Here is a 26,087-nt window from a genome sequence, read left to right as displayed (position 1 = left end):
TCTTTAGTGAGACTATCGTGGGATTAGTGCGCTTGCCCTCTGGACAGTCAGAATTAAAACGTCTTGGAGGGCAGTCCATAATAGGTCTCATGATCCATAAAGCATTGAATCAACGATACATACATATATAAACACCTGTTGTACGGACAACCATATGTATTTTATCCAAACCGTGAATTTATACAGAGAAATGTTGTAGGTATTCAATAATCACAAGGCCATTAAACCACTGCGTGAATGGAAATTATTTTTTTGGCTAGACGCTCTACCCGCTCATATGTAATGTGTATTGACATCTAAGAACCAACACAAATAATATGTACTGCCTCAGAAAACCAGTCCAAGTCTTCAGGGAATCCGGATGCCATACTTCGCATACGGGAAGTCTTCCAAAGTGGAATAGAGCTGACCAAACCCATCACCAACCTTGCCGGGAGTTCCAGAGCTCTGCAAACGCGGGGCCTGGAGCTCCTCTGCCTCTTTCTCGGCTTCTGATTTCTCCTCCTCCTTATGTGAACCCGTGGCTCCAGCGAGAACCTCTTCCTCCCGGCCCTTGAAGGCTCCTAGGAGACCCGGGTGAGGGCACCAGGCAACCTGCATGCCGGCACGACGACCGGCCTCGACGCCCGGAACCGCATCTTCAAACACGAGACACTCCTCCGGCTTGATCTCTGTCTTCCCCTTGCTGCGCAGCTCAGTGTTGATGGTCTCCAGCGCAAGCAAGTAAATATCAGGAAGAGGCTTGCCTCGGCCCTGTCCGATGCGCGGATCATCACCAAGAACCTTATTAGCTTCGGGAAACACCGAGAACAACTCTGTCAGATGATCGGTCTTTAATTTGTAGTTGCCTCTGTGCGATGATGTTGCTAGCGCGATGTACACAGGCTCGTCGGTTGACTTTGTCGACGCAAGGTTAGACAACAGATTTGGCACACCGGGGAGTGCCTTTGTCTGTGGGAAGTAGTGTCGCTGGCGCGTTAATTGCTCCTCCTTCAGCTCCTGGTCGCTTATGGGGAGCTGGGCAAAGTCGTTGAAGATCTTGACGGCCTAAATATAACATAAGTATGCGGATACATAACGATATATAGTGTGAGACAAACCTCCGGCTGGGGTCGACCCTGCAGCTGTGCCTTGACTGACCAGGGAAGGGCGGGTCTGCCATACTTCTGGAGGATTTCATTCGTGACGATGGTGTACAAATCTTCCGAGTCAATCAACAAGCCGTCCATGTCGAAGAGACATGCTCGAATGCGGGGAAGGCTGTCAAGGGAGTCAATTGATGTTCAAGTGCGACCACGACCCATACCCAGGCCTTACTCACTCATTAGTGGAACCCATGGCTGTAGGGTCTGTTTACCAGTGTCAGAGTGGGATGTTGACCACGTTTTGATAAGACGCGGGGATAAACGTTATCAGTCCTATCAGTCCCGTGATTGAACCCTTGGCAACATCTGATGTTCTTAGCCGACGACGACCTCCTCACAAAATGAGCAGTCCTTCTAATGCGCCCGAGCGCAAAGGGAAAGGTACTCCCAATGATGCCGATGACAGTGGTGACGAGGATGTTTTCCACGATGCCCACTTCCCCGCCGAGGAAGAAGCCGTGAGTTGTGACGGTGTTCAAGCCTGTGACCGGAGCCGCATGTTGACTTCAATCTTCCTCGCAATAGCAACTCCTAAAAGAAGCCCACGAAATCAAATCCGAAGCAAATCAGCTGTTTCTTGCGACAAGCTATGACCAAGCCATCTCCTGCTACGATCGAGCTCTTGCTTCCTGCCCGAGCTACCTTGACTACGATGTCGCCATAATCCACAGTAATATCGCTGCTTGCCATCTGAAATTGGAAGATTGGAAGGCCGCAGTAGACTCAGCAACCGTCTCCATCGAACGTCTGAGCAAGATTATCCCGCCGACCCCACAGGACAAGGGTGACGAGTCGAAGGGGAAACAAATCCCGGAATCCGACAAAAAGCACACCGATGCAGTGGTTGAACTGTCAGGAGATGACGAAGAAGCCGAGTTGAAGGAACTACAAAGATTGCAAGAGCAGGACGAGCAGCGGAGCAAGGTGATGCGACTTCGAGCCAAAGTCCTTATGAGACGCGCAAAGGCGAAGACCCAAATCGGTGGCTGGGGTAGTCTGCAAGGTGCTGCAGAGGACTACCAGGCCCTTGCCGCGATTGAAAACCTTCCGACAGATGATAAAAGAGTTGTCCAACGGGCATTGCGGGAACTCCCTGAGCGCATCAATCAAGCGCGGGAGAAGGAGATGGGCGATATGATGGGCAAGCTGAAGGATGTGAGTACTTTCTTCCCAGTAATATATGTGTTAAGATGATAGGCAATACTAATATTAGACAGCTTGGAAATGGGATCTTGGGCCCATTTGGTCTATCAACGGACAACTTCAAGTTCGTCCAGGACCCAAAGACGGGTGGCTATAATATGAACTTCCAATCCTAATCAGGGTTGGCCAATCAGACACGATGGCATCATGTACCCGTCTTACTTTGGGCACATGAGAGCCCTGAAATGGATTTGTTTCTCAGCATCATATGCATACCCTTGGCAGGAAGCCATGAAGGCGTTCTGGCTTTTGCGCACACCTTGTTTCATTCCAACAATACATATTTTGATAGCTGACAAGCTTCGGTCCCTTAATTATGGAGCACGGGAGCATCTTATGTCAAGCAGTCCCCCCTTCTATCCACCACAGTCTCCTTTGAAGCCATCGCCTTGGATGCACACAATTCCCGCAGCCATACACAAGATTTGCTAGTAGAAGCCTCTGCATGTCAAAGGTTATACATAGAAAATACGTCTGCACAGTTTATGCTTTAACTCCCTTTGTACACACCTTGGAAGACATCAAAAAGACATAAAATGAACAACCAAAAAGCACACCAGAGGGTTCGTATGTATAACATCCTTGATACCATCTTGGTCTAAATGGATTAGATTATTCAAGTATTACGTCCTCAACGACAGAGGCCGGGCCGATTATTCTTGTTAATGATTAGTCGGGACTGATTCTTTGGCCACAAAGTGATGATGTTTCCCCCCATTTGATTTGTACGCATACGTTTAAGAGGCATGAAACATGTCTAACAAAATCTTTGTGGGTAGAATCACAGGAGCGTGGTTGCCTTTGACCTTTTGGCCTCAGGCAAGACTAAAATATCCTTTGTTAAGCGGTGCATGACATGGAGAAAGAAATACCCAACCCATCCATTTTAAAAGCCGAGCTTTCGCACCCAAATATTATTCCAAAAAACACAATCTCGTACATCATCCATCATGGCTCTCAAAGTTTTCACCACTGAGTCCATCGGCGCGCAGAGGAACCACATTGCCATCTACATCGAAACCGATCCAAACGAAGACAGGGGCTGGTTGCACCATGTCACCGGGACAATCCTGAACGGCATGGATTACACACCCAGGCAAACGCCTAACCCGGAGGTGCTGCCAGAACATGTGCCAGACTCTAAGAAACAGATCGGCACCATTGAAGAGGAAGACCTGGAGAGGTTCCGGGAGGAATGTTGCCTAGCAGTTCTTCCCCCGCAGGCCCAGGTGACCCTCAAAGGGACCCGACTGTACCCTGATACCCCGCTCTACTGCTGTACAGAGTGGCTGAGGGATGTTGAGGAGCTGGCTGTCAGGAAGGGAATATTTAAGCCTCTGTGATGGGTTAGATATTTCTTTACTTTCGTGGCCTTCTGGTGGATAACATGATACTAACACAACAAGTAGTCTGTGGTTCCATACATGCCATATCTTGCATTAGGCCTATCGTTAGGTCTCCTCTGTTAGTCTCTAGATAGCATTGAAATCAATTATTTTTGTCTACAGTTATGTGTTCTTGAAACCATTGTATAGATAGACAAGCTAATAGTGTGCTATACAATGGTGATATGTATCTGTGGAGGTATTGAAGATGATTCTGTATGCAATCGAAACTGATATGTTCATCTAGGGGTTGTTTCTTGTCAAGAGGCGGTATTCCTTTTCCTTTCAGTTCCCCATTCATTTGTCTTCTAATTCTGTACCAGAATTATTGTTTCCTTAGGCGTATTGGACGCAAGTGCTAAGGCAGTGGTGGTTGTCGGTTTGGAAAAGGGGCTTCAAAGGGGGGATATTCCTGTCTCTTGACTTCCTACCTCATAGCCCACCCTCTCCAGGGGTTAATTCAACTGATAGAAGCCGTGCGCTGTGCTAGCTGGGGAATTCACTTGGAGAGATATGGACTAGAAGACATCAACTGGCGCAGTTTCATGAATACTTTGACTATTTCAAAGTTGTCACCCCTTGATAAACTCCATTGTAACCCTCAACCTTCTCACTCATCTGGTGGAACACAAACTGCGCTAGACGCGCAGCAGGATACAGCCGCAACCCTGTGGGATTGACGACCTGCATTAATGCCCCGACAGCACCCTCATACCCACTGTCCATAACGCCAGCATGTATGGTCACGCCGGACCTAAATAATGAGCTGCGAACGAAAATCTGGCCCATCACATCCAGAGGAACGGAGACAGTCTCATTGAATTCCACTAGGTAAGAGCCATGCGCGAGATCTAAATATGGCTTCCTATTTTCATTTGACGAGGGAAAGGGTATCTCTTCAGTCGAGGCCGGTTGCCGAAGTTGGTTATCCAAGTCGATTATTCCCGGCGATGTCCATTTGAGAACGCGTTTTAGTGAGAGGTCTACACCGCAGGGCTGGGCTTGCAGTGTGGGATATCTGACATTGCGGATGATGGAGCGGGTGATAAGTGAGCGCCCAGGGAGGATCATGTTCAGTAAGTGTCGGATTCTGGTCTCGGTCTAATCCCCAGTAATTTCTGCTTCCGTATATATAAAAGACGACCAAAAAGACACCAGGACGAATCAGCGGCCGGTTATTGTTGATGTGATGAGAAAAGGGGCAAGACAAACAGAGCAAACAAACTAAGCAAATTCATCCTGCGATATTCATCATTGGTTACCTTCTCAAATACCTACCTAGGCACACCTATAAAACCCCCAAACGACGAGGTTATTGAACCGAGGAAGTCGAGGGGCCGACAGAGCAACCTTGAAATTCACCCAAGTTTAAATTTGGTCCAATCAGAACACAACGCGGGGACGGATTGCGGGGGCCCACACTTTGGTACGGAACACGTATGGAGTCCTCAATGCCGAGTTTAGCTTCCGAAGGTACTATGTGTATCTGAGTACATTGTACTTCTATTTAACATCCCCATTTTGGAGGTTATTCGACTCAATTTCTCTTTGGAATCAAGTTCAGTGCAATTGATACTATACGAAAATGCCGACAATTTACCGTTCGCCGTATCCAGACCTGGATATCAAATCAGTTGATTTGGTGTCTTATCTGTTCTCAAATCCCTTGAACACACCCCTGGACCGCCCTATATATGTCAATGCTATCTCAGGAGAGCAATATACCCTTGGAGATGTGATGCAACGTACGCGTTCTCTGTCCAACGGGCTTCGGCAAAGCATAGGCGTGAAGCCCAACGATGTCGTGGCATTGTTCAGTCCCAATACAATCGATTACCCTGTGGTATGCCATGCAATTGTCGGCTCCAGAGCCATTGTTGCCCCGACCAGTGCAGCCCTGACAGCACTTGAGCTTAATGCTCAGCTTAAGACTAGCGGGGCCAGATTCATCCTCGTCCATTCATCTTTGCTGGAGACTGCCACAAAGGCCGCCAAGGGGACATCTATCGAGAAAATAGTGCTTATAGACGGCCAAACACCAGCCAATGGTCAACCTACATGCAATCATCTCGCCAGCACATTTGCCCCCGGTGATTTCCTCACTATCGATCCGGCCGAGGCAGCTCGCCAACCCACATTCATCTGCTTTTCATCGGGAACATCAGGTGCAGCCAAGGGTGTCATTACAACACACCAGAACATCACCTCAAACCTCCAGCAATGGCGTTACCAAATGCTAGACTCCGGTCTCCCCTCCCAGCGACCCGCAAGACAATCCGCCATTGCATTCCTGCCGTTCAGCCATATCTACGGCCTCAACCTGTTCATGTGTCAGTGTTTGATTTGGGGCACAACAGCGGTCATCATGCCAAGATTCGATCTCGATTTATACCTCAGTTGCATCGAAAAATACCGACCAGACGAGTTGGCAGTGGTGCCCCCCGTTGCCCTGATGTTGGTTAAAGACCCACGGGTCTCCAAATACGATCTAAGCAGCGTGCGCAGGATCATGTCTGCCGCTGCACCGCTTACAATGGAATTATCATCCGCCCTCGAAGCCAAGTTCACAGAGATTTCAAAGACAGAGGTATTCTGTACCCAGTCATGGGGTCTGACGGAGACGTCGCCAATGGCGACAGCCGTCCCAAATGACCGCATGGATAAGCGGAACTCAGGCGTGGGCTCCATTGTGCCGAACATGCAGCTCCGCTTCGTGGATCCCGAGTCGATGAAAGATGCAGCCGTCACATCTGACGGATCCACAGAACCCGCGGAGATCTGGTGCCGTGGTCCGAACGTGGTGATTGGATATTACAATAACGACGCAGCAACCAAAGAGGCATTCCACGTGGACGACGATGGAACGAGGTGGTTCCGCACGGGCGATATCGGAACCATCGATCGAGATGGGTACGTCACCATTCAAGATCGCATCAAGGAGATGATCAAGTACAAGGGATTGCAGGTCATCCCTAGTGAGTTGGAAGGAAAGCTGGTCGACCACCCCGACATCGAGGATGCGGCTGTGACTGGAATGTGGGTGGATGACAAGGCCACTGAGCTGCCGGTTGGCTTTGTGGTTTTGAGTCGGCAGGCCAAAGACAAGGATCAGAAGGTTATTCTTGATGAGATCCACGTGTGGTTGAATGAGCGCATTGCTAACCACAAGCGTCTGCGCGGGGGTATCCATGTCTTGTCGCAAATTCCCAAGTCGCCCAGTGGGAAGATTCTGCGTAGGCAGCTGAGGGATTTGCTGAAGAGTCAAGCGCCTAAAGCTCGTCTGTGATTGAGTGCTTAGGACAATCATTCCGTGTTGATAGCCTGCAACCTGTACAACTAAGTATGCAACGGACATAACTCTCTCAATGGTTAATATTGCCTGGTGGAATTTTAGATCCACTCTCACTTTACAAGTATACGGTGTATCCCGGCCAGAGGTTAGAAACTAGTTAGTTATTAGTAATATTGAAAACTTCTATCTAATAAGTCGTCATACTTGGCTTATCAGAAAGACTAACTTGAAAAATAAGTGGCCGGCTATTTTTGTCAGTATATGAGGCAGTATCCAATGAGAGAGCTATGTCCGTGATATATTTAGTCGGCAATCTGTGTAGATCGTGGAGTAGCAATTCCAACCATTCAATTAGAAACTCCGGTTTATCTCTACATATTCCAAATATCGTGTCACTTGACAGATATACATGCTACATGCTGTGTATTTCATTCTAACAAGCAGATAAAAAGTCCGAAAACATCGACACGTGAAATCTCGGGGGATTTGCGGTCTCGGGGCCCGCGGATTCCGATCGGAGATCAATTGACGGAGTCCGACCATTTGAGACCCAGAGGCTTCCAAGGCGGTTTTATCTTCCCTTCCTATCAGATGGAGTGGGTCATCTTAAGCTAAGCTCATTGCAAATTGCAAACATCTTTTTACATTTCTTTACCTTGGCTTCTGACGTCGTAGGGTCTGGTCCATTTTCGCTTGTGAGGCCGATCTGACTAGCTTACACGGATCACGATTCCCACTCTCAATCACAACCTCTACTTGCCATGAGTTTATGGACATGGCCCTTCTCAGATGGGAAGGAGGCAAAGAGGCCCAAATTCGTCGAGTTAAGGTCGTCAAGACGGTTTATCATGTTCGTCGTCGCCTTTGCTACTGGGACGGACATTTTCATGTACGGTCTCATTGTCCCAGTCACGCCAACCGCATTGAAAGACAGAGCCGGAATCTCAGATGGGGACATTCAAAGCTGGACGTCAATTCTTCTTGCCCTGTACTCGGCTGCTTTGTTGGCCTTTGCGCCGGTTGTCGGGTACATCGCTGATCGGGCCGAGTCCCGTCGGTGGCCTTTGCTGGTTGGTCTCGTTGCATTGGCCGCTGCAACAGCCCTTCTGTGTGTTGGAACTCATATCGGCTTGTGGATTGTTGGTCGCTTGTTTCAAGGCGCTGCCGCTGCGGTGGTATGGACGGCCGGCCTGGCACTGATGGTAGACACTATCGGAAAAGACGACCTCGGCCAAGCGATTGGATATGTCTCTATGGCTATTAGCGTTGGAACACTAGCAGGACCTCTTCTTGGTGGAGTGGTATATGAGCATGGTGGATATTATGCCGTTTTCGGCCTTGCCTTTGCTTTCATCGCCCTCGATATCATCTTGCGATTGTTGTTGATCGAGAGAAGACATGCTACCAAATGGCTTGCGCCGGAGATGAGACCGCTCTCTGTGAATGGAGATGAATCAGTGGAAAAGAAGTCAAATCAAACTTCAGAACCTCCCACCCCGCTCACCAATGGCTCTGAAGGTCGTGAATCCCAACCACCTGCTCCCCCCTCACGGAGTGCGTTCAGGCGTGTCGCCATTTTATTGAGCTCGCCCCGTCTTGTCGTATCTGTCTGGGGATACTTCATCTTATCAATCGTCCTGACCTCATTTGACAGTGTCCTTCCACTCTTCGTGCAGGAGACATTCGGGTGGCAGCAAAGTGGCCAGGGGCTAATCTTCATTTCGCTCATGGTGCCACACCTATTAGACCCACTGACGGGGTACATTATTGACAACTACCCCAAATCCTGTCGCTACCTCGCCGCAGGGGCATTCCTCGCTTCCGTTCCCGTGTTGGTGCTTCTGCGTTTTGTCACGGATAACTCGATGCAGCATAAGATTCTCCTATGTGCTCTTCTCGCTTGTGTTGGGCTGTGCTTTGCCGTGGCTATGCCACCGCTCATTGCGGAGGTCTTCTTCGCCGTGAAGGAGAAAGAGGATAAAACGCCTGATATCTTCGGTCGCGGTGGTGCTATGGCTCTAGCCTTTGGGCTGTCAAATATGGGGTTCGCGTCTGGGAGTCTGATCGGGCCATTCTTTGCGGGATTTATTCGTCAGGAGGCTGGCTGGGGGGCAATGGGATGGGCAATAGGGTTGATAGTTGGCATATCATCTATTCCAATCTTGTTGTTCGTGGGTGGCTGGATCTTGAGAAAGCCGGTTGAGCCGGAGAATGAAGCCCAACTGACCGACAGCGCACCTGGCCCATGAGATGGCGAAGCAAAATAGAAAAAGAAAAAGCAGACCTACCTTGTATATACTTCATCTTTCATACTTTCTGTGCATGCTAGATATGACAGTTTGAACAAAATTTGCTACAGCCTTGCCCGCATTGTTAAACATACATACCCCACATAATTATTCCCCCAACAAGATTTCTCTCTCGAATAAGAATAACAGAAATAAACCAAAGGAATTGAACAAATAGTTCTATTAATTTCCCCTACACGAACCCCACACGTGTTCCCCGCAGCCCCACGAAGATTATAGATGTGCTATGGACTCGGGACTTGTTTGAGAGGACATCAGCCGTGATTATGGAATGTCACCTAAATTGTCTAAGGCTCCTAATCTGTGTTTTGTTAACTATCCAGTTCTAAAGCTCTGAGAGTTTACTATGGCAACTGAAGTCCAGCACTTATCCCTGAATGCCACATTCAAGGGCATCCAGCGTGATGATCAAAATGTGCCCGTTCATCAATTCCTTGGTATAAAATACGCCAGTATCCCGGCACGGTTCGAGAAGGCCGAGCCTATGCGCGGGTTCGATGGGGCTATTGTTGATGCCTCGAAATATGGGTAAGCCGTATTCACACAAGACAGAACACAGACCATGCTTGGGATACAGCTAGATTCATATACTGACATTTGATACAGTCCGATATGCCCTCAACCGGATGTGGACGTCCGCCATCTCCTCCGTATTCCAGAGGACTTCGCCATTGCCCCTGAAGCAGAGGATGAATTCGAATGCCTAAATCTAGAGATTACATGTCCTCCCAAATCTTCTACAACAGGCCCGCTCCCTGTTCTTATCTGGATACATGGCGGCTCTCAGATCGTCACATTCTGCTCTGCGGCCTCAAAGATTTGTGACCCGACCAAGATTGTCGCAGATTCTATCAAGGCAGGCAAACCTATCATCTTTGTCTCAATCAATTACCGCCTGAATATCTTCAGTTTTGGAGATGGCAAAGAAAAGAATTTGGCTCTGAAAGATCAGCGTCTCGGTATCGAGTGGGTGCGACGGAATATCGCTGGATTCGGGGGTGATCCTGTAAGTCCGATATTCACCGTTTCCTGCGAATACGTGACTGTGCTCATTACGTATAGGAAAATATCACCCTGTCAGGCGAAAGCGCTGGTGCAATCTATACCCATGCCCACCTTATCACTGGCCCTCCTGTGAAAAGGGCCGTTCTAGCATCTGGAACTCTTTATCTGTCCTCGCCGCTACCAGTTGAAAAGGGAGATGGCCTTATCAAAGGATTAGAAGCAAAGGTTCGAGAACTTGGCCAAACTTCGTTGCGCGAATCCTCCGTCACTGTACTGGTCCAAGCACTGCGAGAGTGCAATGTGAATACAATGTGGATCCAAGAGGAGCCTGAACTATCAGATTGGGAAACCAAACCTGAGCAGGTTGAGGAAGTGATGATTGGTGATGTTGAGTACGAGGCAAGTAAAGCCTTGGCTATGAATGGTCCTTTGAGACATTATTAACCTGTGTTTTAGTCTGTTATTTGGCGAAACGGCGTCGAGCTCCTCGACGGAGAGACGATCGCAGCTGCATTCGACAGCAATGAGAAATGGGGCACCCTGCTTCGAAAAATGTACCAAATTGTTGGTGATCGCCCAACTGCTGCGAAGCTGGGAGCTCTAGATCTCGTCAATGATGTTCGGTATACTCTTCCTGTCGAGGTCATTGCCAACAAGTTACGCGCAGCCAACAAGCGTGTCTTCCGATATGTGATTGACCAGTCTAATCCCTGGCAACCTTCAAGTCGTGCACATCATGCCGTAGATCTGTTGTTTCTCTTTGACGGCGTTGATCTATCCTTCAATCCTGCGGCTAGCGCTGTTGGAAAGGAGATGCGGCAGCGTTGGATTCAGTTTGTCAATGGTGATGGACCTTGGTCTACCGATATAAGATTTGCTTTTGGACCTCTGGGCGAGTCCAGGGAGATTGATGAGTCACAGTTCGCTGCTCGTCGAAGAGTTGAGCATTGCAAGGTGCTCAAAGAAGCGGGAAATGGCACGTATATGCCTATTGTCTTTGCTTTGACTGCGGGGAGAATTAGTCTGTTAAATTAACCTGTTAAACTAGTCTAAAATTACAGAGTCAATATAGATCCAATCCAGTTAAATCTTGTCGCATGATCATAATGTTATTCTTGTGTATAATTTGACCAGTTGTCTCGACACCGTTAGTGACCAATACTGAATACTGAACAAACTACCCCCTCCTACATCTCGGCAATTGAATCACCCCCTTAATCCCGCCAAACCTCCACATAATCAACCCTCAACTCTTAGTCTCTCTCCACTGGCTGAGCCTCCACTGTTAATCAGCCCTTACTCATGTGGGGTCGTCCATTACCTCCTCACATGAGAATGATATTTCTCCGCAATTCATGCCCCGAAGCTGGTTCCAGCAGGGAGCCCGGCAAGTCGATTGACCATGGCTTTGCCGATTTATGGGAAGGATTCACCGCTAAGACATCTGATACACCAACATTGCGTGTTCAACTGATGCTTCGTGGCCATCCCGAGTGTCCCGAGGGACATACATCCGTGCCTGTATATTTCTCTCGGGGTAGACGAATCAAATTGATAATTTTGCTGGGGTCTTGGATTGTGTTATTGTTGTCGTTACTTTTTTGTGACTCGTTGACCCCACAAGTCTGATCTGACCATTTACACTGAACTACATATATATAGAGGTGTTGCAACCCCGTGTTAGCTGGAAGATAATAAAACAATCACTACTCTTCTAGTTTGCTCATATTTTGCTTTCTGGTCATGTTCATCACTATGCCTTCTACTGATTCCTTGTCGGACCCTGAGGAGTATCAGAAGATATTCCACTGGGCCGAGACCCAAAAAGATGGAACTATCCCTTCCTTCAACACAAGGCGTAATGACCCTTATGAGGTATGTTGCTCCATCATGATATCTACTAAGTTACTCACTAACTATTCTATAGTATCAATCTGGCTTTGGCAATGCGTATGTATCCTTGCATAACCTACATCTCTAAGGTTGATGATTTGAAATCCTGATTTAAGAACCCTTGAACAGCTTCACGTCCGAAGCAATTCCGGGAACTATCCCTCACGGCCAAAACAGTCCTCGTAATGTGAGGTTTGGTCTTTACGCGGAGCAGATGACAGCCACTGCTTTTGTCGCCCCACGTCACTGCAATAAAAAGGCATGGCTATACCGTGTCCGGCCCGCTGTCGCCCACCAAGGATTCGTAAGTCTCTCTTGCTCTTCGTTCTGCATGTTGGCGCTGACATCTATCGCAGACAGAGCTCCCAGATAACAAGGACACCGAGGCAAACTTCCTACCCTTGAATCCGCGCATCCACATATCCCCTACCCAGCTGGCATGGCACCCCTTTGATATCCCCGAAAGCGAAGAAGTCGACTTCGTTTCAGGATTGAAGACTATTGCCGGCTCGGGTGATCCCACACTGCGCGAAGGTTTGGCCACACATGTCTATGTTGCAAATACAAGCATGAAGAAGAAGGCATTTGTCAACTCCGACGGTGAATTTCTCATTGTTCCACAGCAAGGAGCACTCGACATTCAAACTGAATTCGGTCCCATCTTTGTGCAGCCAGGTGAGATTGTCATTATCCAGCGCGGTATCCGCTTTAGCGTCAATCTCCCAGATGGTCCCTCGCGTGGGTATATCCTCGAGGTCTGGGGTACGCAATTTGAGCTCCCTGAACTGGGACCCCTTGGTGCGAATGGTCTTGCAAATGAGAGGGACTTTTTGAGCCCTGTTGCTCAGTATGAGGTGGTTCAAGAGCCGTGGGAAATCATTTACAAGCTTGGGGGCAAGTTCTTCAGGAGTACTCAGGACCACAGCCCATATGATGTTGTAGCTTGGCATGGAAACTACGTGAGTTGGGGTTCATTCCGATGATTGAACCTCAATCAACTAATGTTGTTTAGGTCCCCTATAAATATGACTTAACCAAGTTCGTCAACGTGGGATCCATCTCTGTGGACCATATTGACCCGTCTATCTTCTGTGTCCTCACGGCCAAATCCCGCGATCTCACCGCACCTCTGGCTGATTTCCTCACTTTCTCTCCTCGATGGGATGTTGCCTCACGTATGTCTACTTAACATATTGATTAATGAACATTGCTAATAATAAAAAGACACATATCGACCTCCCTACTACCACCGCAATGCCGCATCCGAACTAATGGGTCTAATCTACGGCGGCTATGGTGGCCGCTCGGACGAATTCAAGCCGGGGAGTGTGTCATTCGAATGCGGCAGTATGATAATCCTGGAATTTCCCCATTGAATATTAATCAATACTGATGCTTTCTCTAGTGGTTCCCCATGGCGTGGCCTATGAAGAGTTCAAGGACGCTACTGATAATGCACCGCCAGTGATGCAGATCTCCAAGGCGTCGATTGCATTCATGTTCGAGTCTTGCCGTCCCTTCACAATTACTGATTATGCATGGAACAGTAAAAATAAGCATGAGCATGAGCCTAAGATGTGGGATAGCTTGGTGGACAATTTCTCAAAGCACGCCAAGGAGGTTGATGAAATTTTGGCTCAGAAGGCAAAAAATCACTCCCTTTCCTAGGCACCTGTTACATGAGAAGATATCAAATTGTATTGTGACATTTAAACAGATTACTTGAAATTAAATTGGATGAAACCTACCACCTACCAACCGACCAGACTGAATTACCCAGACAGATGCGTTACTGTGAAGATCCAGTAGTTTAGGGGTGCACAAGAAAATATTATTATGGTCGTTGTTATATTGTCTGCATTAGAGACCTTTTCCAGTTAGACTTATTTCCTGAGTAACTACAAATACCTGTAGTTTGGAATTGAATGAGAGCACAGCATATGCGAGGGGAAGATCGGGTATATGCAGTGGAAGGTTGTACCACAGCTAGGAACGACAGCTACCATCTATTGACCAATAATCATGTAATATACAACATTTTCCAAAAGAAGTAGAAGGAATTGTCCCGGGTCAACATCTACACAACTGCATTCGACCAGCCCCGCTGAGAAATATTTGATTGGCCCCTCTAATCAGCCCCCACTATAGTTCCGCATCTCAAGTCTGACCTTCCAAGGCTCATTTCCCTCAAACTATGGATTATGGTCGGCGTTGGAGGCCGAAGTAAAGGATGTCGCACCTGCCGACGCCGCAGAGTTAAATGCGGTATGGATTGACTTGCGAGTAGTTCGTACACAATTCTGACTAACCTCACTCTAGACGAACAAAAGCCGATCTGTCATCGCTGTCAGAAAGGTGGCTTTGAATGTGAGGGTTATGTGGAGTTTGCCGAGTTTATTGATGAAACAAGTCGCCTCAGAAAAAGGGCTGCGCGGAGGTTGGCATTGCCATCAAGCTGCTCAGACTCTTCTGAGACAGGATTGGAGGCACCAGTACCAATTATCAATTTCCTATTGAGCGTCAACCCACCATGGAGCGAGAATGACATCGTGACTACTTACCTGTTCAATCGTGTCTTTAACTGGGATGACGACCATGCATCTCCACATGATGCGCCAGCATGGACCTCGATACTCCTACGCCAAGACAACGAAACCGAGCTGTCAACGGCCTCAGTCCGTGCTTTAGCCATGGTATATTTTGCCAAGGTCAACAAGGAACACCAGGTGATGCGCAAAGGTGTATCTTATTATGCCTATGCTCTTCGAACATTGCAGACCAAACTACATCGCCAAGATCAGGCAATGGGCGACGATGTCCTCGTGGCTATCATTTGCCTGGCTATCTATGAGTTGATCACCCTTACCCAGCCCAGAGCTTGGCTTTCTCATTATCAAGGATTGGCTAGACTGGTGAGTCTCAGAAACTTGTCATCTGGTCATGATTTAGAATGCTGACGTAGATTTAGATGTTGTTAAGGGGGCCCTATCGACATCAATCTGGCATTGCATTCGCTATGATGCCGACTCTGAGATCATGTATTGTGAGCACAGGGATCCCCTTTGCATTTCAATCCGTCAATGTACTAAATAGACCATAGGCTATTGGATATATTATAGAACGGAAACGATGTTTCCTCGAAGATCCCGCCTGGAAAACCATACCGTGGGCCGAGCGAGGTCTTGGTTCAAAGACACCCACAGACTTGCTGCAAGACATTATGTGCGACATCCCCGGCATACTGCAAGACCAAAGCGAGGCAGCCTTATGGCATCCTAATGACCCCCGCAAAGAAGAGTTCACATTCGTGTTTATCCAAAGAGTGCTCTCAACCCTTGAAGTCCTGTACTCCTGGCGCTGGAATTGGGAATCGCAATTTCCGAACTCGACATTTATCACCACACCCATCGAATACACTTCTTCTGGTTCAATATCTCTACCTCCGAGTCCATTCAAATCTGTCATCTGGTTCCAAGACCCTCACCGCGCGGTCGAGCTCATTGTTTATAATGCAATACTTCTCATTATCATACGAGCTCTCCAGATGGCAGGCGCTGATCTGGATAACATTCAACTTGAGGGCTTCAGTGACCCACTCCTCCCCATGCAAGGGAACAGAAATGACATAGCAATTGAGATATGTCGGATGGTCGATTATCATCTACACTGTTTGAGGAGTACTGGTGCATTCATGCTTTTATTCCCACTGAATGTTGCCTATCTACATCTAGATTGGGAATCTACTGAGGCCCGGTGTTGGTTGGAAAGGGTCATTGCAGACCTCGCTGACTCACATGGATTTGAGGTCGGGAGGTCGGAGAATATGCTGAGGAAACCCGCTGATGTGCGTGGTGGGATTTGAGAGCTAACCCCTACGGCGAACTTTTATCTTATGGTGAATGCATGTGTCAACTGGTCTATCTGTGATGTACATGGGAAAGGACATCTGATTATTGTATGAAGTACCATGTATTCATCTATCATCTGAATCCAAGTCGTGCTCCTCGTCATCTGTGCTTGCATCCGCTGGCAGGATCACTATCCAGTGAAGCTTGTTGACCCATTTCGCTTGCTTCTGGTCTTTTTTAGCTTGTCTTCTCTCTCTTTTGTCACTATTTTGAGACAAGTTGTCTTCCCTGTCTTCCTCCAGCTCGACCAACTTTCTCTCCAACGACCTCAGCTCTCGCAGCAATTCCCGCCCAGTTTTACTTTCATCTGGCTGTCTTGGATTCAAGGACTGCATTCTCTCCTTGATATCCTCTATATCGTCTTGTAAGTCGGCGACTGCGTGATCCACCTTGCGCTCATTCCGTCGGCTCTTCTTGTCTTTCTTCTCTTTCTTGTCCGTTTTCTTATACCGTCTCTCTTTTTGCAATTTTTCAAGTTGCTTTTTCTCTGCCCTTTGCGCAGAGTAAGCTCCCCATTTCTTCATCCAGTTGTCTTCATCAACAGGAGCCGCCAATTCGTCGAAGGTCAGAGACATCACGCGGTCACCCAGAGCCGCCATTCTAGATGCTAGGGGGCTGTGGCTTTGACTCTCATCCCCGCCGACAAGAACCCGATATTGCTCTCCTGAAAAGATCCTTGAATCTCGCACTCCAACTAGCGAAAGCATCTTATCAGTTTTGACAACTCTGACCAAGAGTCCCTTTGGATTGAAAATGACCTCATTGGCCTTCTTCAAATACTGCTTGGTCCGTACAGCTGAGACACCCGCGCTACCTAAACCTGCAGCAACTTGCAGCCCACCTCCGACCATCTGGGCTGTTGCTAGCGGGACAAAGCCGACAAGCATAGCGATTTTGTTGGTCGCTTGCAGAGCGGGGTTAGCTAAAAATGCTTCGTTGAGGCCGTCGATGAAACAGAGGAGGTCTCCTTGGGTCAGCCCGGTTTGGGCCTCAAGTTCCCTAGCCCGGGCTCTGGCGAAGGGACTCATATTGGCGCCGCCGAAAACTTTGGTAATCTCTGCTTGGGGTCAATATGGCTGTTTGCGTTTGATGGGAGTGTTCTTACGAGGTATCACACATAGTCTTGCGCACCGCGCAACGTGTTGTTGTTGAACGAAGTTGTTTTGATTTTGAACCGGGTACAAGGGGGGTGCTGATAGTTCTGTATTTGGATATTGAACCCATGGTTGCTGATATGTATCGCCGGAACCTCGGTATGCTGAGGGGGGCCAATATTCAGGCTGTTGCTGTGGGTGATCAATAGGTCGGGATGACGTGGCGTAATTTGGCTCTCGGTATGTCCATCCATGAATATTGTTTGAAACAGAGTCGTCGTAGTGTAAACTTGGCGACGAAACCACATACGGCGGAGGGGATGAATGAGATTGACGTTGCGCCATGACAAAGGATTGTGTTTCTGGAGATCGAAGTCATGGCAAAAGGAGGTGCATATTCTGCCTTATATATATTATTATCAAAATTAAAAGAAATGCTTGACACTTAAACCAATTTCCCTCTTTTGGTGCATCTCGCGAGATCTATAACTTGTTCCCCACTTTTCTGGGACCCACATCTCGCGGATTGCGCTCGATTTGGTTTAGCTTCTTCCTCAGCCTCAAAAGGTCATCGGTTCTCTGATTCTCTGATTCTCTGATTCTCCGATCTCTGACTTCATCTTCGGAGCTGGACTAACTAACTCCCGTGCTACGATTGCTTGGTGTTCACCTTCGTTTCAGTCATATTTTTGTTTCTGTTCGTGTCCCGTATGGAGATTATGTTCGTTGATGAAATACTTTAGGTGCGCCTAGTATTATAAACAGTACAGATTACAATGTGGGCTATTACCTCCATTATAAGGTATGCTTATTCTTATACAACAGAAGGTTAACTGGTGTAACGTACGACATTGTTTTTTCTTCCAAGTTCAGTAAACTCTTATCTCCTGTCTTGTTTCCCTAGCTCGGGATATACGACTTGTGTTAAGCATTTGTGGACACCTATCCACTCAGATGGAAAGTTAGCATATTAATGTTCATATTTTGCCACTGAATCCTTGGTGAATGGTCGTATATGTCCACAGGGATAACTCCCTAGACGCCTGGCGAAGTTTACGTAAGGTTATCAGGAACTGCCCGGTATGAAGGGTTCTAAGGTCTATCTGTGCATATGTATTGACTTCAACGTGGAAATTTCTTAGAAAAAAAAACAAAATACTCAGTTGTATAATCAGCAACATCTAGGGTCCTGATAAGAGGTATTGTCTTCGAGGGCTTTAAAACCTAGTTATAGTTAACTACATAACTATGTAACCTTCAATGTTATGTCGGTGGTCGGCGTCTCGGTGTCCGACCGACCCCGGGAGCGAGGGCTCCTAACACCGACATCTTCAACGCAAATCGTTAACTATGGCTGAAACCAGGAAAATCTTGGATTTGTCGCGGTCAAATGGAGGCCGATCTGCGAGATATAATATTTTTTCAAAGAAAACATAGAAGCTCGGGGACTGAACTAAAATATAAGACTTGGGGGCATCTGTACTTCACATGTTGTATGAACTACACTTCAATACATTCCAATTCCAGGCACAGTCCAAAAAAACACCAACGAACAATATTTCACAGAATCACCTTCTGTGCACTCTGAATCAAAACGAGGAAATATATCTCAACACTTTAGAGTTCGTTCTCCAACCTTCAGCCCTACAGCCAACCCTAACTAACCAATCCCCCTAGAAGATGGCAGGACCCTATATGTCTAAAATAGCCTCAGTGGGAGGTCGACCAACAATCCCCCTCGATGTCCCAATATGCGCCGTCTTCCTCGCCCTTTTCATCGCCGGTGGCGCCTGCCACATGACTCTGCTTCGCCGCAACCTCGCCAGAGGCCACAAATTCATTCCATCGGGTGTAACATTTGGCTTCTGCATGTCGCGGATTGTCGCTAATATCATGCGCATCGCCTGGGCCTGTCACCCGACCAACGCTAGAATCGCCATTGCAGCACAGATCTTCGTTGCAGCGGGTGTGTTACTGCTTTTCATCTTGAACTTGCTATACGTACAGCGTATGTTCCGAGCTGTCTACCCAGTCGTCGGATGGTCCCGACCAGTATCCTTGGCATTCAAAGCACTGTATGCTCTGGTGGCCGTGACGATAATTATGGTCATCACTTGTGTTATTCAGAGTTCGTATACTCTCAACCCGAACACCCTTCGCATCGATCGTGATATCCAGCTCTACGGCCAGACCTACTTCGCCATCGTCTCGTTCCTACCACTTCCTCTTCTCCTGTCTGTCCTCCTGTCTCCAAACAGAAGGCAAATCCAACAGGTTGGTTCTGGTAGCTGGGTTGCCAAAATCTTCATCGTCGGACTTGTCGGCTCGTTGCTCTGCCTGGGCGCATCATTCCGTGCCGGTACCTCTTGGATGCCACCTCGTCCTATCACCGACCCAGCTTGGTATCACAGCAAGGCCTGCTTCTATATCTTTAATTTCACTATTGATATTTCGGTCGTGGCTATCTTCTTCGTCGGTCGTGTTGACCAGCGATTCTGGGTTCCGAATAGAAGCTCGAAAGTGCGCCACTACAGACGAGATGAGAATGGAAGTCATCTTCCTCTTCCGGCTCATGATGAACGGGATATCGAGAGTAATGGTAGCACCTTGTCCAAGGAGCTGGCCGAAGAAACAAAATAACCTGAGAGAAGATCATTGCATTTCAAGGTGTACATTATATTATTCGAGCGCACAGGCTGTGTGTTTTATAACATTTGCGGATAGAGCGATATTCTATATATATTAATATTGATGATAACCGCGCTGCTACTAGTAGTGATTCATAGTGACTTGCCTTGCTCTTCGAACCTTCCATCCGTTAGATTTCCTCAACTCGTATAAGAAATTTAGCACATCTCTACGCTCTCTTATCCGTTCACTAGTTAATTCTGTCGACTTTATTTGGGAGATGCTCTATAGTATCATTAGCAGAATGCAAAGTACATGTTTATTGGCACTCGGGTAGATCAGTTCACTCTCGCCAGACCATTGTGAGGGGGAGTTGCTACAGCGGCCTCGCTCGTCAAGACTGAGAATCACTAGTCTACACCTCGCTTAACCCCACCAAGTCTTAAAAGCCTCAAAGTCAGGGGCAATTTTCTCGTTCTATACGACCCTGTAAGACACCACTAACCCAAGTGAGCCCTAGCCTAAAGATCTAAGTGGACTCGGTTGCTTGCCCAGCCGGTCAAACCGGCAATTGGCCCCGCTAGCAACTAAAAGCCAAGCACGTTAAGCCTCATTTGATCATTTCGAGGAGCACTACGGAGTGCTAGTTAGTGATGGTAATTTAACTATCCAACTTTAGTCTGTGGCTAAAGTACCACAGGGCCCTACACTAACATGCGAGTTGACTGCACGAATCTTCCCTCTTGAGAGATCAAATATTTTCCTACCAGGAACTCAACAAACGTCCGGGTTGTATAACTTTTGCCATCATGACTACCGCAGCCGTCGCCGGCGGATACTGGACCTTTGAAAACTACGGCCCCATAACGACAACATTCACCCCGGCGCCCAGCTGTACCGCGACGGATAGACTCTCCCTAGCCCTGATCGATGACTATATGACTCAAGTCCAATTCCAAGTCTCCTGTCCTACATCAACGAGCGACTGGGACTGTATGCCGCCAGGCACGACCACGTCGGCAACGTGGTACGATGAGAAAAAATGGGTCGCTTCTGCGGGATACTACTCGCCGGGATTATATTGTCCTTCCGGCTGGGAGACGATTGGCATGGCTGCGCGCGATGATAAGTCGCTGAGTACTTCAGGATTCTTGACCACCTCGGAGCGTAAGATCCCGTCTTATGAGGAGCCTGTGACACTATTGGCGAGTTTGTTGGAGCCGAGTCAGACGATAGCGCTTTGCTGTCCCAGGTAAGTCGACATCGGTTTTGATTACAACGAACTTAGACTTGGGCTAATTCATCCTCTAGCTCCATGACGCCGAATGGTCTCGGTCAATGTATCGCTCAAGTCCCAACCTACAAGCCCAGCGTCGGTTGCGAGGTCTACGTGGATAGTGATTACAGTTGGGAGAAGGTAACCTGGACACATGTGTATTCCGATATCACGATGACAGACACCTACGATGTGAACTCATTTGTGAGCGCTACTACGTCGACTTCGTCTACATCCTTTCCTCATGGAGCCGAGAGTGTGCTGACGGCTATCTCTTTTGTTCCTATGATTACTATGGTGCATCATCGGTCTGATCTGGAGGCAGCTGGGGTTACGGTTGCGTCTACCAGTGCTAAATCTACTGGGACTGAGGCTGGAACCGGCACTGCTAGCTCCGAAGCTACGGGGATTGCTGCTTCTACGTCGAACGCTGCGTATAGAGTCGGTAGCAGAGCGTCTTCCTTGGATGGATTTGGTGCGATTATCGGGGGTTTGACTGTTGCGGTGGCACTGGGCGTGACTATGATTATCCTGTAATAGATATTCGGTAATGTAAAATTCAAGCTTCATTGAAGTTCTTTATATAAGGGAGGTACAGAGTAGGCTTTCCATCTCCTGCAATGAGTCCTGCGTGGAAGTCACACTAGACATCAAGTACAGCACGTTTCCGACGACCCTGGAATGAACGTTGAATTGGCCCCCTCCAACAGCAAGATTCCGCTACAGCCCTTTAGCAGCAGTAGAGATGTGGCCTGAAACACATTCTTGAACCAAACCTTCCATCAAAGCTCTTCATATCCTACGCACGTGACGTTGAGATCACCAAGATTTTAGTAAATAGCTTGATTTAATTCGACAAAATCGAATCGCTGCAAAATGACCCGGATCTATTCGTTGGGCCGTACATTGGGCCGTACGTTGAGGGAGTTGCCGCAGCTCTCTCAAAAGGTAGAGTAGAGCAGGTTCGTGATTGGAGGGGTTTCTCATGGGCGATTTGAGCTCAATCATAGCCATCTGGCGGTACGGAATATTTCGGCCAGATTGTTGTCACTTTATCCTCCATTCAATGCAGAGAAGCCCGAAGGAGGACTTTTCGAGGTTCCGAAGAGGTTGATTGCACATATACTTAGATCCCCTAGGGCTCGGGCATTTTTGGGCTATCAGCCCTAGATCGGCAAAACTTTGAATTATCCCTTGGCCCGTTCAACCAGTGCCTTATTTCGACAAGATTCAGGCGGCCATTTGCTGGCGTGAAGCCTCAGCGTTGCTCGTACTGATCAGTGGTTTCGGAAACATCTAATCTCGAATCATGGACTGATTCATGGCAGAAGCTAGACCACTAGGAGACACCGAGAAATGATGAGAAGACCCGTACTAGCAGTGATGAAGCGCCTAATCTCGATGAAAGTTCGGACACTTATAAACCTGCAAACTGCCATCAATCATCTAGTGCCAGTTATTAGCAAAATAATATTGGATTTGAGCCTTCAAGGCGTATATCTGAGGCCCTAGCAATACCAACGATAGAGCCCTATTACCTCAATTAACTAGACCAAGGACGATCCGGAATATACCCCGCCCCCAGCGTATCCCTATCGTGTCATGGAACCGGGTCTTGCAAATGGTCTTTTATTTTCATGATTGGTATCAACAAGTGGCCAGGCATCGAACCATACAGAATTAAGTAGGCGAGAGCCCTGTTCGATTGCAACCCCCATTCTCCGCCAGTCCAATTGCCTCTCGAAGGACAAAAATGAAATCTATCAAAGGAAATAGTCAGGTGTGCGCCTCGATACCATAGGTTCTCCCGCCCGGGGGCAAGGGTCGAATTGTAGGCTGGATAATGTCAGTAGGATATCCAACAAGCGAGAAACTGTACAGGTGTGCTCACAATGTGTATTTCAAATGCTCGTCAATCTCCATAATAGCGGCCTGGTTGCCGCAGCGGTAACAGTAATTTGGTGCTGTAGTCGGGTTAGTGCTTTGATCTATCAAGTCTAAGCGACGCAAAACATACCTGAGAAAATAGTGACCACGTTTCGATCCTGCGACCAGTTATATCCTTCCATCACCAATTGATGGGCACGTGCCACAAGAGTCAAGCCGTTGTTGTGGTTGAAGGCTTCGGAAATGTCCTGTCCGAACGTGTATCCTGCACCACGGGGAGAGATTCCCCATCCGCATCGGTCATCGGGATCACTCCAGAGCAAATCACACATAGGACCCTCGTGGGGAACTTCTTGGATGCGATCAAGTGACCGGATATTGTCGAGAGTGTCAATGGACGGACTCAGTCCACCGTGAAGACAGAAAATCTGGTTTTCGATGAGAGCAGTGAGGGGAAGGTAGTCGAAAAGGTCGGTGAAGTATTTCCACACATTAGCATTGCCGTATTTGCGGAGACATTCGTCATAGAATCCGTAGACCTGTGTGATCTGTCGGGACTCGTGGTTTCCACGGAGGATGGTAATACGCTGAGGGTAACGGATCTTCAGGGAGACCAGGAGGGTCACTGTCTCAACTGAGTAGTAACCACGGTCGACGTAGTCACCTATATTAAGAAAAAAATTAAAAACGTTACCCCACAACGCGTTCATCCGACCGTCGCCCACTCACCCATGAAGAGGTAGTTTGTATCCGGGTTAGGACCACCAATGCGGAAAAGTTCCATTAAGTCGTGGAACTGTCCGTGTATGTCACCGCAGACTGTCACTGGGCATTTCTGTTCGAATAGGTCAGTGGGCTGGGCGGGCAAAACAACAACCCGACCGAGAAACATACCACTGGCTGCACATTGGATTCCTCCTGCAATACCTCTCTTGCCTGGAAGACACATAGATGATCAACTTGAGCTCATCATTATCAATCTGTCAAAATAAGGAACCCACCCGATCGCACAGCCGTCGCACATCTTCCTCCGCTAATTGCTTGCAAGTCATCAAACTCTCGATCCAGCCGTCCAGAGTCGGTATGGATCCCGGGTCGCTTGTTGGCGACAGGTGGTGTGGCTCGGGAGACCGCGCAGTATCGATTTCCATGCTGGTATCCATTGCGTCGGTATGCTCAGCTGGCTGAAAAGGAGGGGCCAGCTGGGGAGGGGCGGTCTCGTGAGAAAACAATGGAATTCGTGGATGGGCGCACGTATCGTGGGGTTTGGGAAATATGTGGAATAATTACGCTCCAGATGGAAATTCAATTAAAAGTCAACTTCCCAAGATTGATTCAAGGGATAAGGGGATGGGATTTGGGAACGCGAGAAAGGGAGAAGAGATGGGAGTTCGGGAAGGTCAAGTTGAGAGTGGTGAACAGATGCGCCACACTTCAGCCACACACCGCTTTCTCCAGGACTCACTACGTAATTCAAAGTTATCAACTACACTATTTATACAGAACGACTACGGGGTTTATATCTTGATTATTGTTGGTTTGTGTAGAACCTCCAACAAGACAATAAAATAGGTGTATAGGAAGATGTTCCACACAATGCAACCAAAAACGTACGGCAGGAAAGACATCAAACAGGGCCATTGAGATATGGTTGTAGCTTCTTGTTATTCTTGTCAGTGTTGAAATAGATTTAAGTCATTTAGGAACAAAGAATCTTCTTCTTCTTCTTCTTCTTCTTTGTCCCATTCTCACTTGCTCGTCACTCGTTAGATAATGTCCCCGCCAAATCCACCACCAAACCCACCAAAGCCGCCCCCACCTCGTCCATTATTACCGAAAGGTCCTCGATTACGACCAACAGGTGGCTCCCCAGGTCCTACGGGATCATATCTTGCACCGGGAGGCACACGGGGGTCATATCCACCATTGCCACCTCCTCCACCGAAGAGAGGGTCATCAAATGTAGGATGCATGCCCCCGCCACCTGGACCAAAGCCAGGGCCCATAGACCCGCGCAAAGGATCATTAGGACCAAGTCCTGCTGGGTAGAGATCTCGTTCTCCGATGTTGTACGGACTTCTGCCTCCAAGTCCTCCTGGATATCCTCGTGGGGGCCGGTTGACCTCAAACTCATCTTCGAAGCCGGGCGGGGCAAAGTCTGGTGGGTTGGAGCGGCGAGGAGCTGCCGCTAGGGGATCATCAAATGGACGTGGACGGGCAGGCTCGGGGAGGGAGCCATCCTGGGGAATATCCGGTTGTCTTTCTTCTTGTGGCCTTGCTCTGGGTGGTTGGCTAGGATCTTCATACCCCTCTTTGTACAAACCGGGCGCGAGTTTCTGGATCACGTTGATTTTGAACAAACCGACCAAGTCGCCTAGTCGAGCCGGCGAGATGAAAACATCTCGCAAGGACGCAGTGATGTTGTCTGAGGAAGATAGAGGAAGCGCGGAGTTGGAGATGTAGTCTTTGTGGGGGATGTCGAACGAGCTGGTCCGGTCATCGCCCAAAGCCAGTGCAAAGATCACTGCATTATTTCCCAGTCGACTCACTTTGAGTAGATACTGCATCGAAGACTGCGCATGTGCATACCGAAAGGCAAAGGTATCGTTAGCGTTCCATTCTGCGGGGAGGGAAGGTGTATCTGTAGATGTTTCTGGGAAAGTCAATAAGAGTACACCGGTGCGATCGGAAGATACCTGACATACCTAAGTTGTGGTCTTCACCGAGACCGACTAGTCTGAAATCAACTGCTACCATGCATGCATGGCCGATCAGAGCCACAGCCTCGTATGGTGTTTTGAGACTCGGCTGTCCGTCCCCTGAGGGTTGGATAGCTCTGACAGCAAGGTCGAGGATATTATCCTGGCGAAGAGTATCCGCTGGAGCCATTTTTGACAAATTTTGTATATTTCAGACGTGGAATATTAGATAGTAGAGAATCTGACAAATATTAAGAGATGGGGTGATGATGCGGCTCACTGATGCCCAGGGTGACCTCACCTGGAGCTAGCTGCCTTGGGAAAGATGTGGCGTCGGAACAAGGATTCCCCGTTCCAGCTATC

The 26,087-nt window shown here is 48.2% G+C and overlaps 14 protein-coding genes across 14 annotated transcripts; 9 read left to right on the top strand and 5 right to left on the bottom strand.

The window, feature by feature from the left end:
• Positions 1 to 348: 348 nt before the first annotated feature.
• On the bottom strand, positions 349 to 1,338 carry N7455_009486 (haloacid dehalogenase superfamily protein; the record flags this gene model as incomplete). The annotated part of the gene is made up of 3 exons (XM_040954584.2): positions 349 to 1,047; positions 1,101 to 1,260; positions 1,322 to 1,338. 3 exons carry the CDS (start codon positions 1,336 to 1,338, stop codon positions 349 to 351), a joined length of 876 nt encoding a protein of 291 aa, XP_040814965.2.
• Positions 1,339 to 1,486: 148 nt separating this feature from the next.
• N7455_009485 (uncharacterized protein) lies at positions 1,487 to 2,464 on the top strand (the record flags this gene model as incomplete). The annotated part of the gene is made up of 3 exons (XM_040954732.2): positions 1,487 to 1,603; positions 1,671 to 2,300; positions 2,363 to 2,464. 3 exons carry the CDS (start codon positions 1,487 to 1,489, stop codon positions 2,462 to 2,464), a joined length of 849 nt encoding a protein of 282 aa, XP_040814960.2.
• Positions 2,465 to 3,298: 834 nt separating this feature from the next.
• On the top strand, positions 3,299 to 3,691 carry N7455_009484 (uncharacterized protein; the record flags this gene model as incomplete). Its single annotated transcript, XM_040954619.2, has 1 exon — positions 3,299 to 3,691. The coding sequence occupies one exon, from the start codon at positions 3,299 to 3,301 to the stop codon at positions 3,689 to 3,691; it is 393 nt and encodes a 130-aa protein (XP_040814869.2).
• Positions 3,692 to 4,291: 600 nt separating this feature from the next.
• On the bottom strand, positions 4,292 to 4,804 carry N7455_009483 (putative dUTP diphosphatase Dut; the record flags this gene model as incomplete). Its single annotated transcript, XM_040954676.2, has 1 exon — positions 4,292 to 4,804. The coding sequence occupies one exon, from the start codon at positions 4,802 to 4,804 to the stop codon at positions 4,292 to 4,294; it is 513 nt and encodes a 170-aa protein (XP_040814862.2).
• A 514-nt stretch (positions 4,805 to 5,318) lies between these two features.
• On the top strand, positions 5,319 to 7,019 carry N7455_009482 (acyl--CoA ligase; the record flags this gene model as incomplete). The annotated part of the gene is made up of 1 exon (XM_040954764.2): positions 5,319 to 7,019. One exon carries the CDS (start codon positions 5,319 to 5,321, stop codon positions 7,017 to 7,019), a length of 1,701 nt encoding a protein of 566 aa, XP_040814803.2.
• A 767-nt stretch (positions 7,020 to 7,786) lies between these two features.
• On the top strand, positions 7,787 to 9,274 carry N7455_009481 (MFS transporter; the record flags this gene model as incomplete). Its single annotated transcript, XM_040954650.2, has 1 exon — positions 7,787 to 9,274. One exon carries the CDS (start codon positions 7,787 to 7,789, stop codon positions 9,272 to 9,274), a length of 1,488 nt encoding a protein of 495 aa, XP_040815015.2.
• A 406-nt stretch (positions 9,275 to 9,680) lies between these two features.
• On the top strand, positions 9,681 to 11,374 carry N7455_009480 (uncharacterized protein; the record flags this gene model as incomplete). The annotated part of the gene is made up of 4 exons (XM_065606215.1): positions 9,681 to 9,862; positions 9,941 to 10,340; positions 10,397 to 10,738; positions 10,796 to 11,374. 4 exons carry the CDS (start codon positions 9,681 to 9,683, stop codon positions 11,372 to 11,374), a joined length of 1,503 nt encoding a protein of 500 aa, XP_065460178.1.
• Positions 11,375 to 12,094: 720 nt separating this feature from the next.
• Positions 12,095 to 13,900, top strand: N7455_009479 (putative homogentisate 1,2-dioxygenase; the record flags this gene model as incomplete). Its single annotated transcript, XM_040954672.2, has 7 exons — positions 12,095 to 12,214; positions 12,267 to 12,289; positions 12,362 to 12,536; positions 12,589 to 13,191; positions 13,245 to 13,407; positions 13,457 to 13,579; positions 13,638 to 13,900. The coding sequence occupies 7 exons, from the start codon at positions 12,095 to 12,097 to the stop codon at positions 13,898 to 13,900; spliced, it is 1,470 nt and encodes a 489-aa protein (XP_040814979.2).
• A 533-nt stretch (positions 13,901 to 14,433) lies between these two features.
• N7455_009478 (Zn(II)2Cys6 transcription factor domain-containing protein) lies at positions 14,434 to 16,094 on the top strand (the record flags this gene model as incomplete). Its single annotated transcript, XM_065606214.1, has 4 exons — positions 14,434 to 14,497; positions 14,552 to 15,144; positions 15,201 to 15,275; positions 15,333 to 16,094. The coding sequence occupies 4 exons, from the start codon at positions 14,434 to 14,436 to the stop codon at positions 16,092 to 16,094; spliced, it is 1,494 nt and encodes a 497-aa protein (XP_065460177.1).
• A 111-nt stretch (positions 16,095 to 16,205) lies between these two features.
• N7455_009477 (uncharacterized protein) lies at positions 16,206 to 17,168 on the bottom strand (the record flags this gene model as incomplete). The annotated part of the gene is made up of 1 exon (XM_040954534.2): positions 16,206 to 17,168. The coding sequence occupies one exon, from the start codon at positions 17,166 to 17,168 to the stop codon at positions 16,206 to 16,208; it is 963 nt and encodes a 320-aa protein (XP_040815023.2).
• A 1,746-nt stretch (positions 17,169 to 18,914) lies between these two features.
• N7455_009476 (uncharacterized protein) lies at positions 18,915 to 19,874 on the top strand (the record flags this gene model as incomplete). The annotated part of the gene is made up of 1 exon (XM_040954760.2): positions 18,915 to 19,874. The coding sequence occupies one exon, from the start codon at positions 18,915 to 18,917 to the stop codon at positions 19,872 to 19,874; it is 960 nt and encodes a 319-aa protein (XP_040815001.2).
• A 797-nt stretch (positions 19,875 to 20,671) lies between these two features.
• N7455_009475 (uncharacterized protein) lies at positions 20,672 to 21,675 on the top strand (the record flags this gene model as incomplete). The annotated part of the gene is made up of 2 exons (XM_040954551.2): positions 20,672 to 21,114; positions 21,174 to 21,675. The coding sequence occupies 2 exons, from the start codon at positions 20,672 to 20,674 to the stop codon at positions 21,673 to 21,675; spliced, it is 945 nt and encodes a 314-aa protein (XP_040814977.2).
• A 1,060-nt stretch (positions 21,676 to 22,735) lies between these two features.
• Positions 22,736 to 24,393, bottom strand: N7455_009474 (serine/threonine-protein phosphatase). The gene is made up of 6 exons (XM_040954692.2): positions 24,027 to 24,393; positions 23,920 to 23,961; positions 23,755 to 23,860; positions 23,156 to 23,689; positions 23,030 to 23,102; positions 22,736 to 22,974 (listed from the first exon to the last, which is right to left on the bottom strand). Exons 1-6 carry the CDS (start codon positions 24,186 to 24,188, stop codon positions 22,902 to 22,904), a joined length of 990 nt encoding a protein of 329 aa, XP_040814981.1. The 5' UTR covers positions 24,189 to 24,393; the 3' UTR covers positions 22,736 to 22,901.
• A 398-nt stretch (positions 24,394 to 24,791) lies between these two features.
• N7455_009473 (proteasome inhibitor PI31 family protein) lies at positions 24,792 to 25,914 on the bottom strand (the record flags this gene model as incomplete). Its single annotated transcript, XM_040954718.2, has 2 exons — positions 24,792 to 25,678; positions 25,731 to 25,914. 2 exons carry the CDS (start codon positions 25,912 to 25,914, stop codon positions 24,792 to 24,794), a joined length of 1,071 nt encoding a protein of 356 aa, XP_040814863.2.
• Between the last annotated feature and the right edge of the window lie 173 nt (positions 25,915 to 26,087).

Source organism: Penicillium solitum, assembly GCF_028829755.1.
Source record: "Penicillium solitum strain IBT 25940 chromosome Unknown utg000008l_segment0_segment0, whole genome shotgun sequence".
NCBI lineage: Eukaryota > Fungi > Ascomycota > Eurotiomycetes > Eurotiales > Aspergillaceae > Penicillium > Penicillium solitum.
The sequence above is the reverse complement of the archived record's forward strand: the minus strand, read 5'-3'. Positions and strand labels throughout refer to the sequence as shown.

Bases quoted from the DNA above. Each gene is read 5' to 3' on its own strand.
- N7455_009474 (XM_040954692.2), bottom strand. From the start codon at position 24,188: ATGGATACCAGCATGGAAATCGATACTGCGCGGTCTCCCGAGCCACAC. The intron at 23,962-24,026 runs GTGGGTTCCTTA...TGTGTCTTCCAG, and splicing joins TGCGACGGCTGTGCGATCGG to GCAAGAGAGGTATTGCAGGA. The intron at 23,103-23,155 runs GTATGTTTTGCG...ACCCGACTACAG, and splicing joins CGTGGTCACTATTTTCTCAG to CACCAAATTACTGTTACCGC.